The sequence below is a fragment of the Punctularia strigosozonata genome (genome assembly GCF_000264995.1).
Source record: "Punctularia strigosozonata HHB-11173 SS5 unplaced genomic scaffold PUNSTscaffold_13, whole genome shotgun sequence".
Lineage (NCBI taxonomy): Eukaryota > Fungi > Basidiomycota > Agaricomycetes > Corticiales > Punctulariaceae > Punctularia > Punctularia strigosozonata.
In genome coordinates this window covers 139,471-153,789 of record NW_006767445.1, presented here as the reverse complement: position 1 = coordinate 153,789, position 14,319 = coordinate 139,471, and the positions used below count along the sequence as shown (strand labels likewise).

Here is a 14,319-nt window from a genome sequence, read left to right as displayed (position 1 = left end):
CTATCGAAGGGGTAAGTAGAGCCCACGATCCGCCCTTCTTTTGAACCTAATCTACGTTTGCATCCCACCCTCTCCTTCTTCCAAACAACCGCAGGATCGGCATGTCCCTCGCGTTTCGATACGCTTTCGTGAAAACCAGTAACTTAGGGCGCGCACTGCACACTGGCGCACACCCACGCGTGCGCGCGTGTCTGTTGATTCCTTAGGCCCGCGATAAACTTGACGACGATCATTCTTATTCCCTGTTTATTCTTAACCCCCCGAAACGCCCTTGATGCGATGATCACGCAGGACCGAACGCACCGTGACTTTGCTCTTCTTCGTTGATAAACGGGGGGAACCTAGGAGGCGGGTGGGCGGTCGAAGAGGCTCGAGGTTATGCGGGTGTTCCCCACGGCGAAGAAGCAACGATATGGAGATGCTTTGCATGACGATGGAAGGGACAGACGAAAAAAGACATAACACTCCGACGTAGAGGCAGAGAGAAAAAAAAAAACAGGTAGTGTATCGTGGTCGTATACATGAATACATAGCGAGAGAGAGACCGAGAGCGAGTAGGGGAAGGGAGGGGGTGGGGGAAGAACAAACAGCGTCTCTACTTACTCTCTCTCTCCTTACTGCGCGTCGGTGGGCGCGGTGGTGTACTGCGCGAGCACCTGCTCGACCCGCGGATCGACGTCTTTCAGCACCGCGACCGTCTCGTCCTATCAAATGAAAGGAAAGGAGAGGAGAGGGGGGGTGGGGGAGGAATCAGCACTCGCCCGAGGGGGGGAGGGAAGAAGGTTCATCACGTACCCACACCCTCCTCCTAAACGTCCTCTCCTCCTCGCTCCCTCCCTCGACCCACCCGCTCGCGCCCACCACCTCCCCGTTCGTCACGTACGCCCCGTTCAACCCCCCCTTCCCCTTCCCGTTCCGCTCTTTTGGGATCTCCGCGACGACGGGGAGGACGACGGCGCGCGCGCCGCAGTCGGCGGAGCGGGCGACGAGCGATTTGAAGAGCGGGAGGAGGTATTTGCCCGGGAAGGCGGACTCGGCTTCGCGGGTGAGCGAGGAGTGGCAGAAGCCGGGGTTGAGGGAGGCGGCGAGGATGGGTGCGGGTGCGGGTGCGGGCGAGGAGGAAGGAGTGGGGGCGGGGAGGCGGGCGGCGAGTTCGTGGATGAACGCCGTGACGAGTACTGTGATGGTATACCGACCGACGAACGACGCAGATGAGCGTATGAATGAAAAAACGGAGGGTTAAGAAGAAGTAAGAAGAGGGGGGAAGGGGAGAGGTAGGGCACGCACGTTTGGAGAGGGCGTAGCGCGCTTTCATGGCGCTCGGCGTGCAGTAGGATTCGTCGGACGCGCGCGCGAGCATGTTGGGCGCGCGGAGGAGGTCGGCGAGGGAGCCGGGCGGGACCTGGAAGTGCGCGTCGCTGGAGACGACGAAGATGCGCGCGGGCGAGTCCGGCGTCGCGGATCGCGCGAGCTTGGGCAGGGCGAGGACGGCCAACAGCGCCGGGGAGAGGTGGTTGACTTGTAACCTGCGAAAAAGAAAACGCCGCCCAGATGGGGTATTAGGGAAATATTAATAAGGATTGGGGGGGTGGGGGGTTATAGAAAGAGAGAGAGAGAAGGGGGGAGGGGGAGAGACGCACGTCGACTCCCATTTGTCGGGCGTTTGGACGTATTTTCGGGTGGCGAGCCCGGCGTTGGCGAGCAGCGTCGTGAGCTCGCCAGCGCCCTGCACGAGCGAGTCCGCGAACGCGCGCACGCTCGCGAACGAGCCCGCGTCCATCTCTCGCCAGTCCACGCTCGGCGCGTCCTCTCCCGTCGCAAACTCTGAACAAGATCAACAGATGAGAGATCAGAGAGAGAGAGAGAGAGGTGACGCACGTTTCTCGAGCTCGCGCATCCGGACGGGTTGGCGGCCGGTGAGGATCAGCCGGGTGGGCGAGAGCCGGGCGAGCAGGTGGGCGGCGGCGAGCCCGAGCCCGGACGTCGCGCCCGTGATGGCGATGGTCTGGCCGCGCGCGCTGTTCGGGGCGGGCTCGGGCACGGTGGCCCACTGTTCGCGGACGAAGCGGAGCGGGGTCATGCGTGACATGCTCTCGCTAAGGACGAGGAGGGGGGTGCCGGTGAAGAGCGCCTGCGTCCGCGGGTTCCATCGCGGCGAGGGAGAGGGACAGGAATGGCGGACGAGGCACGTGAGGGCGGACGCACCGGAGCGGAGGTCACGTGCGGCGGTGCTGATTCTTGGGCGGCGGAGGGCAGTCTCGCTGGCTGCTCGCCGCCACATCCTAGGGGCGGCAAGGAGGTCCGGCCTCCCCTCGTTTCTTTCGTATTGGACTCCGATTTCGTGAATTTCCGCAATGCCTCCATGGCTCGAACGACCCCCACTTTTCGTCAAACGACTGTCGGCCTTGCGCAAGGAGGAACTGCAGCGACTGGCCACCCACTTAGGGCTCGAAGAAGAAGGCACAGTGGCGGCCCTCAAAGCCAGGGCGAGGCAGAAGCTTCTAGCCGACATCAAGTTCTACATGGCGCACCCCGACTTCAAGGCCCTGTTCACGAGGCAAGAACTCGCGGAAATCATCGACAACGCGTCGAGCACTTCGAACTCCACCTTCGAAGGTATCGCACGAGAAGGGGAGGCGAGACCAGATGAAGGCTCTCACCACGAGGCGGATGAAGACAGTAGGGAGTCGGAACCCGATAGTACGGGCCATGAGCGGAGCCCGGACCAGGAGGACGAGGACGAGGAGGACGACCCACAACTCCCACCGCCGTCGGAGGACAGGGGTGAGTTGTTCTTCCCAGATTTCGAGGGCATAGGCCCAACCAGCACGCGCTTGCGACGGCCATAGGGCTGCCGGCACGTCACCCACCGAGGTCGCATATGCGTCCGAGGAATTTGGGGGGGGGCATATGCCCCCTTTCCCTTCCCGCCGTCCGTCGTATATACGACGAGGACCATATGGTCGAGGGGCATTGCCATAGGGCGCCCGGTCTCGGAATCCAGCCGTATGGCAATGGAACTGACGCTCACCCAGGCGGTTCGTCTCCCCCGACACCTCCCACGTCCCCAACGCCGTCTAGGCAGGATACCGTTAACTCCCAGGGACTCGAGGAAGAACCCCGTATGGGTCGCCAGTCAGGAGCCGAACCCGTGCAGGGTGGGCAGCCGGCGAGACGTCACCACCGTAAACGGAGACAGGACCGCTCGCGTCCGAGACACCGTCACTCCCATCGCACCTCCCTGGCTAGGAAGAGGAGGCGGCGCGATTCGTCCCCGGACCCGTTCGAGCAGGGTCATAGGCGGGGCGGAGAGGACTCGAACTCGCGCTCAGGGAGGCGCTTCAGCTCGCCATCGTCTTCGTCGAGCAGCCCCTCATCGAGATCTGAGACTTCGTCCGGGAGCTCGCGGACGCTCAGCCCCAATTCCGGCAGGTCACGAAGCATGTCCCCGCCCTCCTCACCCTCCCCCCGTGCGCGGAGAGCCGACTATCGCGACAGGCGCGCTTCGCACCGCGACCACAGGAGGGACCGCCATTCGAGGTCAGAGCACCGCATCCACCAGGTCCAAGAGTCGGCCAGAGGCCCGCGTCGCCCCCAACTCGTCAGAGGAAAGCAGGCCAAGACGGACTGCTACTCGATCCCCGATCCGATCAGGAAGAAATTCCAAGAAGGATGGACGACCCACATACCCTTAAACTACCTCACCGACAAGGCTGTAGCCGAATACGGCTGCAACACGTCGTCGCTCCTGACGGACATGTATGCGGTCGACCCGGCGAAGGGGCTGATCCAGGCGGAGAAAGTTCTCCCATCGGCGGGCGAACTGAAACTGACCTTCGGGGAGTGGTACCAGGCGTGGAAGCGCCTGCTCCAACTCATCAAGACCTACTTCCGCCGTGACTACGAGCGGTGGAGGAAACACTTCGATCGCATATGCCGCTCCGATGGGGCCACATCGGATAACTGGACGCTTTGGCTAGCTTACGACGCCGAAGTCCGCCGCAGGTGCCACCTCGAAGGCATAGACCCCGGCACCTTCCACAAGCATATCTGGAGGAAGGTAGAGCCGGCGTTCGTCAAGGCGCAGGTGATGGCTTCCCTGCAGCCCTTTCGGACCCAGAACGCAGCGCGGGGCACCGGCTCCAAACCAGACCAGCCACCAAAACACTCGGCGGGACGGTCCCAGACCTTCGCCCCGAAGCCGATCGACGCGAGATGTTTCTTCTGCGGCGGGAAAGGCCATAGAGCGGCGACGTGCAAGGCAGAAACTCTCGTCAACGGCCAACCAGTTATGCTCACCCGGGGAGAAGATCGCGCAGTCCGAGACGCCAAGGGCCGACACTACTGTTTCTACTTCAACATGGCCGGCGGATGCACGAAGAAGGACGCCGGACCGTGCCTTAAAGGAGACCACCGGTGCACCCTTTGCGGGGGCGCAAACCACGGAGCTCAGGCGTGCACCGTCGTGTGCTGATCCCTTTCCGATCATCACCCCATTCATCGCGTCCCGCTGGGACGAGGCGCTGCGCAACGCCGGCCTGCAGGACAGGTTTTCGGACGTGGTGTCGAACATCACGGCCGGGTTTGATATGGGCATCACTTCATCCTTAATAGATTCATACAACCCGCCTAATCATCGGTCTGCGCGGGAGAACCACGAGGCCATCGACGCGTATGTAGATAAGGAGAGAAAGGCCGGCTGCTACTCGGGCCCGTATTCGAAAGCGCAGCTCGAATCGCAGATAGGCTTCTTCAGGACGTCCCCGCTCGGAGCGGTCCCGAAAGCAGGCACGAGCGAAATGCGCATGATTCAAGACTTCTCATTCCCGCGCGATGACCGAACTCGATCGTCGGTCAATAGCGAGATAGACACGGATCAGTTCCAGTGCGACTGGGGCTCGTTCGCGGAGATGGCGTTGCTGGTCATGGAAGCACCGCCAGGCGCTCAAGTCGCCACGCTCGACGTCGACGCCGCGTTCCGCTGCATACCAATCCGCCCCGATCAGCAACGCCATTTCGTCGTACACTGGCGGGACCAATTCTGGATCGACCACAACGCCCCATTCGGCCCGGCTAGTTCGCCGGGCGTATGGGGCCGGGTGGCGGACTGCATGGCGGCGATTTATCTCGCCTGGGGAGTCGACGCTCTGAAAAAATGGGTTGACGACTTCGCATTTTTCCGGTATCCAGAGGGTCTCGATTCGGAAGGAAATCCCGGGTTCCGTTACGGCCTCGACGAGCTGATGGCGCTGGCGGAATGGCTCGGTTGGCCGTGGAAGCCGTCAAAGACTCACGATTTCGCGACAGTCTTCAAATACCTCGGATTCATATGGGACTTAGACAGGAAGCGGGTCTCAATTCCCGAGGAGAAGAAATCCCGATACTTGGCGAAACTCGAAGCCTGGAGGACAGGCGGCTCCTTCACGAGGAAAGAGGCCGAACAGGTCCTCGGAACTCTGGTTCACTGTAGCATGGCGGTGCCCGACGGCCGATCACGCCTGGTACACCTTTCGAGGTTCGCAAGCTCGTTTCCGCACGAGTCGTCCCCGTTTGCGAGGAGGAAACCCAACGCGCACGTCCTCGAAGACGTGGAATTCTGGAGGGCCCAGCTCCAGCGATCGGAGTGCGGCAGCACGCTGGCGGTGCCAACAAACACATCGTCCTGCGACCTATGGGTCGACGCCTCGACGTCCTTCGGGATAGGAGTCGTCGTGGACGGGACGTGGGACGCTTGGGAGCTGATTCTGGGCTGGAAAGTCGAAGGGCGCGACATAGGTTGGGGGGAGATGCTCGCAGTGGAATTCGGCCTAAAAATGGCCATCGCGAGAGGCATCTCGGATACTCGCCTGGTCATGAAGTCCGACAATCAAGGCGTCATTGGGGCTCTCGAGGCCGGGAAGTCGAGGAACACGGAGCAAAACCGCGTTCTCCAGAGGGTGGTCTCGCTTATGCGGGCGGCAAACATCTGGCTAGTCTCGCAGTACGTCCCCTCGAGCCTCAATAGAGCGGACGAACCCTCGAGAGGAGTCGCGCCGAAGGACTTACATCGGTCAGAGGTATCAATCAGGATTCCTAGTTGTCTTTTGGGTCTTGTTACAAGGGCCGATCCATGTATTTAGCATTTGTCCGAGACGCTACAGCTTCAAGAGGACTAGTAGATAAGAGAATGAGCAGAGGGTGTGGAGCTTACAAGAGGGGGCAGGAAGGCCAACCAGAGGTTATCGAGGACGCGGAATTGGCGACGCGTCAAGATCGGGACTCCTCTCATGTGCACCACGACGCCTCGGTCCTCGTCGACACAGCTCAAGCATCGATACCCTCTGACGACCTCTCGGAAAGCTCCAGAAGGCGACCACTTCGCTCTACCCAGCACAAAATCCCGACGGGCGCACCTACATAATCCGAACGGGATCAAGCTTTCCGGGGCAACGGAGGGTCATCTCGCCAGAGCGTTACGCCACGGATGGGCCCCATCAACGTTGAAGGGTTATAATGGTGCAGTGGGCCGTTTCATCAAATTCTGCAGAAGGGAGAAGGTCCACAGACAATTCTGGTTGCCAGCGGATGAGCTGGTCCTATGCGCGTTCGCGGCATCGAACGAAGGCCGCCAGGCTGGCAGCACGGCGAGGAACGCCATAGCCGGACTCAAGGCCTGGCATGCGGCACAGAACGCGGACTGGAAGGGCGGCAAACGGCTCAGATACGTCTTGAACGGGGTCGAGAACAGGCGACCACCGGTTTCTCGCCGACCACCCCGTCTACCAATCAACCGCAATATGCTCCGCATCCTGAGGGCGAATCTCGATCTGACCGACCCGGTCGACATCGCCGTTTTCGCAGCCGCGTGTGTGGCCTTCTGGGGCCAATGCCGTTTAGGGGAGCTCCTCCCCTCCTCGACGACGCGAGCGGCCACAGAGAGGTCGCCATGCCGCAGAAACCTTGCCCTTCCCTCCCCGGCCTCACCGTCCCACGTCATTCATCTCCCTTCGACCAAGGTCCACTACAGCCAAGGGGAGGATGTCGTTATCCTCCGCCAGCAAGGATCTTCGGACCCCATTAGGGCCCTGCGGCATCACCTATACTGGAACAACCCGAGCGACACCAACCACCTCTTCGCATATCGCACATCGTTCGGCACGCGCCCCCTCACTCGCCGGTTCTTCATGACAAGATGCAACGCGGTTTGGACCCAATCCGGACTCCCAAGACTCACGGGGCACTCATTCCGCATCGGCGGCACCACGGAACTGCTTCTGGCCGGCGTTCCGCCCGATGTGATTAAGAGGGCCGGGCGGTGGTCTTCCGACGCCTTCCTCCGCTATTGGCGACTGGTCGAGGGCATCTTGCCCGTTCACATGCAGCTCCTTCCGCTAGGGGACCTCCGAGGCAAGCCCCGAAGATCTCGACCGCAGTGTGGGGTCAGCCGGGCGCGCGCGCCCCGTCTGGGGGGCGGTCTGGGCGAGCCGTCGCGCTCGCACCCGGCTTACGCCCAAGCAAGAGCTTCACCCACACCACACGGTGACTCCCTCGACGCGCCCTAGCGCGCAACTGCAGGCCCGCAGCCCGCCCAAGAGCGGACGCACCGGAGCGGAGGTCACGTGCGGCGGTGCTGATTCTTGGGCGGCGGAGGGCAGTCTCGCTGGCTGCTCGCCGCCACATCCTAGGGGCGGCAAGGAGGTCCGGCCTCCCCTCGTTTCTTTCGTCCCACCCTCCTCTCCCTGGTGGAGCGGACCCGTCGAATCCATGTTAATTTAGCAGAGACATTTGTCTACGTACTACGGAATAGGTAGATACCAGAATCAGTGCTTCAGCAACCTAGGACAAGTTGAGAGAGTCGACCGAGTAGGTCGGGGGCGAGCCGTCGCGCTCGCACCCGGCTTACGCCCAAGCAAGAGCTTCACCCACACCACACGGTGACTCCCTCGACGCGCCCTAGCGCGCAACTGCAGGCCCGCAGCCCGCCCAAGACGCGGCTCGGGGGATGCCGCACGGCGGGTTTCTGCGAACGTACGGGGACCCCCGCGATCTCCTCGGGACTTTCTTGGATATCGCGTTCTGACTCTGCGAAACGTGCACCCATGGTTCTGATGTGATCGCTGGTAAGGAGCAGCAGTTCACAATACCAGCGTCCTCCGTCGTCCTGACCGGTGACAGAGTGACTGGTGCCGGTCAAAAGCCAGGCGCCTCCAACCTATCATACGCCGCACCCTGCCTTCATCATCGTCAGCTTCAACCCCAAGTACGCCCCGCCGACGATGACCACAGAACAACACGCGCTCCCCCCTCTCTCCCCGGCACCCCCGACGCCCGCGCCCGACGTGCTCATCGTAAGCCCCCATGCTGCCCCGCGAGTAGGCCGAACGCTGACAACGCCCCCGTCAGGCAGGCGCCGGCCCGGCCGGGCTCGTCCTCGCGCTCTCCCTGCTCAAACACGGGCTCTCCGTCCGGCTCATCGACAAGGACCCGACGCACCACGTCGGCCAGCGCGGCGCGGGCGTCATGGTGCGTCTGACATCCCCCCCCGCCCCCGCCTCCTTGGCCATCCGCTCACCCCGCTCACCGTGCTCCCGCAGCCCCGCTCGCTCGAGCTGTACAACACCCTCGGCGTCCTCCCCGACATCCTCGCCGCCTCGCACCCGCCGCTGCCCATGCAAGCCTTCACGATGCCCGGCGGGCGCGAGCCGCTCCGCCAGTGGGAGATGTCGCCCCGCGAGCACCCGACGCCCGGCACGCCCTGGGTGCGCACTCTCCCTTCCCTTCCCTTCCCCCCATCCCATCCTACCTCGTGCTCACTCGGCCCCTTTCGCAGCCGAACGCGGTCATGATCGGCCAGGACAAGACGGAGGCCATCCTCCGCGCGCACCTCGCCCAGCTCGGGTGCCGCGTCGAGCTCAACACGCGCCTCGCGTCCTTCGCGCAAGACGACGACGCCGTGCGCGCGACGCTCGCCAAGACCGGCGCCGACGGCACACACACCGAAGAGGTCGTGCGGGTCCCGTGGCTCGTCGGCGCCGACGGCGCGCGCAGTAAGCACCACTCCCAATAAATAAAAAAAAAGGTGGCGGAGTACCGAGTGTAGCTGACGAAATATGCGTGCGGCCGTTGTCGCGGCGCAGGCACGGTCCGCAAGGCGCTCAACCTGAGCTTCCTCGGCGAGACGCGCCAGGAGCGGTACGCGATCGCGGACGTGCACGTCCAAGGGCTCGACATGCACGTACGTCGCATCCCTCCTTCCACCCGCTCTCCCTCCTTATCTCAACCGCCCATATCAACAGCACATCCACGTCTTCGGCGGTGGCCCGCCCGGCACGTACGTCCCCCCGTTCTCCCCTATCCCCTATTCACTCTCCCCTCTTCCGTCGAAGGAAACAAGAGGAAAGAAGGGCTGACGCACGGACGGGGGTGTATAATACGTAACAGGATCCTGATCTGGCCCTCGGAGCGCAAAGACGGCGACCTGATGACGGTCTACGTCGCCGGCCCGGACGCGGACTACGAGCGCCTCGCCTCCTCGCCCGACTTTTTCCGGGACCACGTCAAGGCCAAGCTCGGCCGGGACGACGTCTCGCTCGGCGCCGTCACCTGGCTCACCGACTACCGCCCCAACGTGCGCATGGTCGACACCTTCCAATCCGGGCGCGTCTTCCTCGTCGGCGGTGAGCCCCCTTCCCCCTTCCCCCTTCCCCTCACAACACCCGAACCCCCGCGCTCGTACACTCATCCATTATCTCGCTACGACCAGACGCCGCGCACGCGCACAGCCTCATGGGCGGCCAAGGCCTCAACACCTCCATCCAAGACGCGTCCAACCTCGGCTGGAAACTCGCGCTCGTCGCCCGCCGCGCCGCGCCGCGCGCCCTCCTCGCCTCCTACACGTCCGAGCGCCTCCCCGTCGTCGCCGCCGTCCTCGACCTCACCTCCGCCCTCCAGGACAAGCTCTCGAGCGCGAAAGGCGAGGACGCCGGCGCGTGGAAGCGCGGGGACGGGCTCGGCCAGCTCGGCGTCAACTACCGCTGGAGCCCGTGGGTGTTCGACGAGCGGCTTCCCGAGGGCGCGGAAGAAGAAGAGGGCGCTGAAGGGGACGATAAAGGGAAGGGGGAGAGGAACCCGTACGGCCGCGCGGGCGACGAGGGCGCGCAGATGCTCCGCGCGGGCGACAGGGCGCCCGACGCGCCCGCGCTCGTCCCCGCGTCCGGCGCCGATACGGCACCGACGCGCCTGTTCGACCTGCTCAGCCCCACCGCGCACACCGTCCTCCTCTTCCTCGCCGGCTCGACCGACGCGCGCGCGGAGGCGGTCAGGAAACACCGGGTGCTCGCCCGCCCCGGGGTCGCCGTCGCCGTGTACGAGATCCTGCCCCCCTCCCCCTCCCCCTCCCCCCTCCCTTTCCTCCTCCTCCCCTTCCTCCCTTTCCTCCCCCTCCTCGTCGTCGGCCGGAGCCGCGTCGGGGGAGCATAAGCATATAACCCCGCTGCGCGACGCGGAGGGCCACGCGTACGCCAACTACGGCGTGGACAAGGACGCGTTCGGCGCCGTCGTCGTGCGCCCGGACGGGTACGTCGGCGCGGTGGCGACGAGCGTCGCGGGCCTGCAGCGGTACTTTGACAAGCTGATCGAGGTGCCGGAGGGATATACCGGGTTCACGGTATCCGACTGAGACAAAAGAGAAGAGACAAGAACCCCCCCCCCCCCCGCGAAAACCGAAACGATATCCTGCTGCTGTTACTGCTGTTCTACTGCTGCTAAAATGGACTTGGTGTAACTGCCCGAAGGCCGAATTGTAGATTATCCGAATTGTAGATTATCGGGGTTGTCTTTCTGGTTGGGTTAGTAAGATGTGTATGCATATGCGTGTTGCCGCGCACTCGATGCTTGCAGTCGGCTCCGATTAAGCTGCGCCGGCGGGCGAGAGGCTTCATCCCTCCCCCCCACCATGCGACTTTCTGAAGCTGGTGGCGTTCCAAGACGACGGTTATCAAGCGAATTTGCATGCCGAAGGAGCGAGAGCGACCAGCCCCAGGCTGTGCGTGCGAGCGAGCGCGAGTCTTCGCGACGAGACGCGGTTGCTGGCGCTGCTCCTATCGATGTTACCCGGCATAATCACTGGGACGCTCGGGAACAATTCAAGGGCAGAATGCGCCCGGTGGGATCTTTTGCGCTCATCGGGAGAGGGGCATGGGATGAAATCGTTGATATTCTATTGGTACGGACTACCGTCGCTACGGCCATACAAGGTCCGTGAGCATTGCCAAAACATTACATCGCGGAGAGTGAGAGTTACAACAACAACGACAAAAAGGAACGATATACCTACATATCCCAATAACAATATCAAGAAGGAGTCAACAACGAGCGACAAAGGAGGGGGGAGGGGAGAGGGGGGCATCCTCGCCAACCTCACCGCATATATACTACACCTCATTTTCACACGGCGGGCAGGGACGACCCGCCGCTCCAGGACGTGCTGTCCTTCTGCGGCGCGGGGTAGTCGTACTCGGTCTCCTTCGTGATCCGGAGCTGCATCGGGTACGTGCTGCCGTTCCCCGTCGTCACGCCCGGCCGGCTGGCCGTGCTGAGGAACGTCGGCGCTGACCCGCCGCCGGCCATGCCGAGCCCGACGCGGACGATGATGAGCCCGAAGGAGATGCCCTGCGTCAAGCGAACGATGAGTATGTCGCGCTCGAGAGGGGACGGGGAGAGAGCGGTGCGGGCTTACGGTCATCGGCGCGGACATGGCTACGGAGATGAACTGGACGTTGGACTGCGCCTCGTACGCCGTGAGCGTCATGAGGTTGAGACAGCTGGTGAGCTGGTCAGGGCGCGTTTTTTTGGGAAACGGGTGCGTGACGATGAATCTTACCTGACAAGCGCTGCACTCTCTACGAGAATTAGGAGAAGAGGCTACGAAACGAGGGTGTTAGTTGGATTTCGCTGAGCCGCGAAACAGAAGAAAAGGGGGCCTCACCGATAGAGTCGTCGACGTGTACGATTTCATGACGCGATCTCTCCTGATGATCCTCCACCCAATCAACGCAATGGCCAGGACGTTGGTACTGAACTTTCTTTTAGACGCGATATCGCAAGTCATGCAGCGAGTAGACGTACCCTAGGCTGAGAGAGAAGACGCTAGTTATCCAACTATAGGAAAGGTGGCGCTTGAGCTTCGGGCAATAAAACGGTCGTGGGAGCAAATGGCTCACTTTCCGGTGGTCGAAATGAACACGTCTTCTCCGGGTTGAACTTTGGAGAACGCGATGGATACGCCAATACCGCTCACTGTAGACTCGTGCGTGAGAGAAGCCCATCGCTGTCCGCGAAATGTCATACCGAACGTCCCCACGGTCGCCAACGCCGGTAGTATCGTAGGTAACCAGTTGTTGTTCCAGATAACATACACTCGGTATACCAGAACCGCGTCAAGAATCGTCGCCTGGACCGTGAAGATGATCGTCCTCGCTACGTTCCTTGCGTCCCATAGTTGCGCGTAGAAGAGGAGAGACCCGGGAAGGCCCTCAGCGCCCGGCGTTTCCACAAAACCGGACCATGCCCGGTCCGCGTCCAGACACCAATGCTGAGGCACAAGAATAAGCCTATGGAACGACACCGCAGCGATCCTTTGGAACTCACCGCTGTGGAAAGGATAAGTAAAAGGACAGTCGCTACCACCAATGCCCCTTTTACAATCGGGCTGCCCACAGACTGTCCGCTTGACCTGCGCCGTAGAAGCAGGAACAAGCTGATCCCCAGTATCGCGAGAGAAAGACCTGTGTCGGAAAACACCATTCAGCCCGATACGGATAACCAGGATCTACAAGGTTTGACAGTACCGTAGAGTACGCTCTCCGCGATAAAGCCTGCGAGCTCTGCTTGATCAATCCTGATTGAACTCATGGTGCCCCAGGGAACTAAGTCTCGAGTTTGGTCGGGAGGCGCTGATGTCTCCTTATAATACCCCACCCACACCTCACTAACCTTCGTGGCTGGGACATGTATCACGGTGCCCTATCAAGAAGCATCGGGTTTGCAGACGACAATCAGCCGGCGTCACCCACGCCCGGTTTGGCAATCATGCTTTGGAGTGCGTCCAGAGCTGAACGGTCAGCTGTCGCCCCTCGATCAGGACGAAGTCTGGTCGCGCTATCAGCGTCCCGGCATCCAACGAGCCTCCCACGGCCGATCATGCTTGAGAAGCCCCCGAACACTTGATGCCGCATCGCCCAACAGACCGTTTCCGCAAGTGCGGCGACTGTTTTTCTTATTCGCCCCTTCAATTCAACTGGAAGGGTGCCGAGATCAGATTCGGCTGCGTAGAACGAGCTGGCATGCCGTTGTGTTCGCCCTATGCCAACGGGTGGCTACGGGTGGACGCCGGGATGGTTGCCGACTGAAAGATGTGTTTCCCATTGAATGACGCTGAGAGGGTAGGTAGGTAGGTAGGTATATTTCCGGCGATTGTTGGGCGAACTTTTGATCGAGTGTTGATGTACGTTCCATTACTTGCGCGAACGTTGTGGCGTCCTGGCTCACGAAACGTCGTGATAGCACGTCGTCCTTTTCGCAGGCGACATAACAGGCACTGATAAGACAAGATCGAACAGTCGTCAATTTCGGCACTCTCCTGATCTTGAACGCGGTGGGTAATCCATGTCCATGTAAAGTCATGTCCACTATGAGCCAGTGTGGATATCCTTACGCGATGATCGCGTTTGAATCTAGTTTCCCACGCCTTGAAGTTTTGCGCGATCCCACTGAAAGGTCCATATAGATCCATTCTTACCACATCTACCGATGAAACGCGTCTTAGGCTCCCTTTGCATCATGTTAATTGCCAAGTAACACCGGGCATCGAGCAGCAATGTCGTTCTGGACCTGACCCAGGTTTTCTCGCCATCGAAGATCGGACGAGGCACACGCAGATGGTTGACCATGCGTGTCCAGGCTATATCCTCCGGGACAGGCGACAGATGCGGGATTATCCAGGCACCTCACGATTATTACGGGCATTCAAGGCACCAGAGGACCCAGTGTGGGACCCTCGCCTCTTTGCAGCTCCGCGCGCACACATACCGGGCATTATCGGACCTTCGTATTCATATGCACGGGTCTCGATCCGCAACCAATACAGCCCGTCTTGCGCGCGTATTCAGTAAGTACAGCTTCGAAGCCCTTCCATCATGTTAAACATAGACTTCGAAGTTTAGGGCGCCACCTGATTTCTCCGGTTCCCCTATCTGGGCATACTGTATTGGCAAATTCATCACCTCAACTATATGGCACCCACCGACGTGCGTGTCATCCATATTTAAATCGATGCGCGCC

The 14,319-nt window shown here is 61.4% G+C and overlaps 3 protein-coding genes across 3 annotated transcripts; 1 reads left to right on the top strand and 2 right to left on the bottom strand.

Annotated features, from left to right (window-relative positions):
• Window positions 1-440: 440 nt before the first annotated feature.
• Window positions 441-2,148, bottom strand: PUNSTDRAFT_127835 (NAD(P)-binding protein). Its single transcript, XM_007387114.1, has 5 exons — window positions 1,879-2,148; window positions 1,641-1,824; window positions 1,288-1,526; window positions 796-1,178; window positions 441-704 (listed from the first exon to the last, which is right to left on the bottom strand). The coding sequence occupies exons 1-5, from the start codon at window positions 2,087-2,089 to the stop codon at window positions 615-617; spliced, it is 1,107 nt and encodes a 368-aa protein (XP_007387176.1). The 5' UTR covers window positions 2,090-2,148; the 3' UTR covers window positions 441-614.
• Window positions 2,149-8,255: 6,107 nt separating this feature from the next.
• PUNSTDRAFT_137471 (monooxygenase) lies at window positions 8,256-10,657 on the top strand (the record flags this gene model as incomplete). Its single annotated transcript, XM_007387113.1, has 9 exons — window positions 8,256-8,327; window positions 8,383-8,502; window positions 8,574-8,738; window positions 8,810-9,026; window positions 9,117-9,214; window positions 9,276-9,310; window positions 9,421-9,656; window positions 9,743-10,428; window positions 10,487-10,657. The coding sequence occupies 9 exons, from the start codon at window positions 8,256-8,258 to the stop codon at window positions 10,655-10,657; spliced, it is 1,800 nt and encodes a 599-aa protein (XP_007387175.1).
• A 767-nt stretch (window positions 10,658-11,424) lies between these two features.
• On the bottom strand, window positions 11,425-12,891 carry PUNSTDRAFT_46767 (uncharacterized protein; the record flags this gene model as incomplete). Its single annotated transcript, XM_007387112.1, has 8 exons — window positions 11,425-11,649; window positions 11,717-11,801; window positions 11,861-11,901; window positions 11,966-12,062; window positions 12,106-12,138; window positions 12,201-12,571; window positions 12,628-12,764; window positions 12,813-12,891. 8 exons carry the CDS (start codon window positions 12,889-12,891, stop codon window positions 11,425-11,427), a joined length of 1,068 nt encoding a protein of 355 aa, XP_007387174.1.
• Between the last annotated feature and the right edge of the window lie 1,428 nt (window positions 12,892-14,319).

Coding starts and splice junctions, on each gene's coding strand:
- PUNSTDRAFT_127835 (XM_007387114.1), bottom strand. CDS start 2,089: ATGTCACGCATGACCCCGCTCCGCTTCGTCCGCGAACAGTGGGCCACC. Junction 1,825..1,878: donor GATGCGCGAGCTCGAGAAAC/GTGCGTCACCTC, acceptor GATCTTGTTCAG/AGTTTGCGACGGGAGAGGAC. Junction 1,179..1,287: donor GCGCTACGCCCTCTCCAAAC/GTGCGTGCCCTA, acceptor ATACCATCACAG/TACTCGTCACGGCGTTCATC.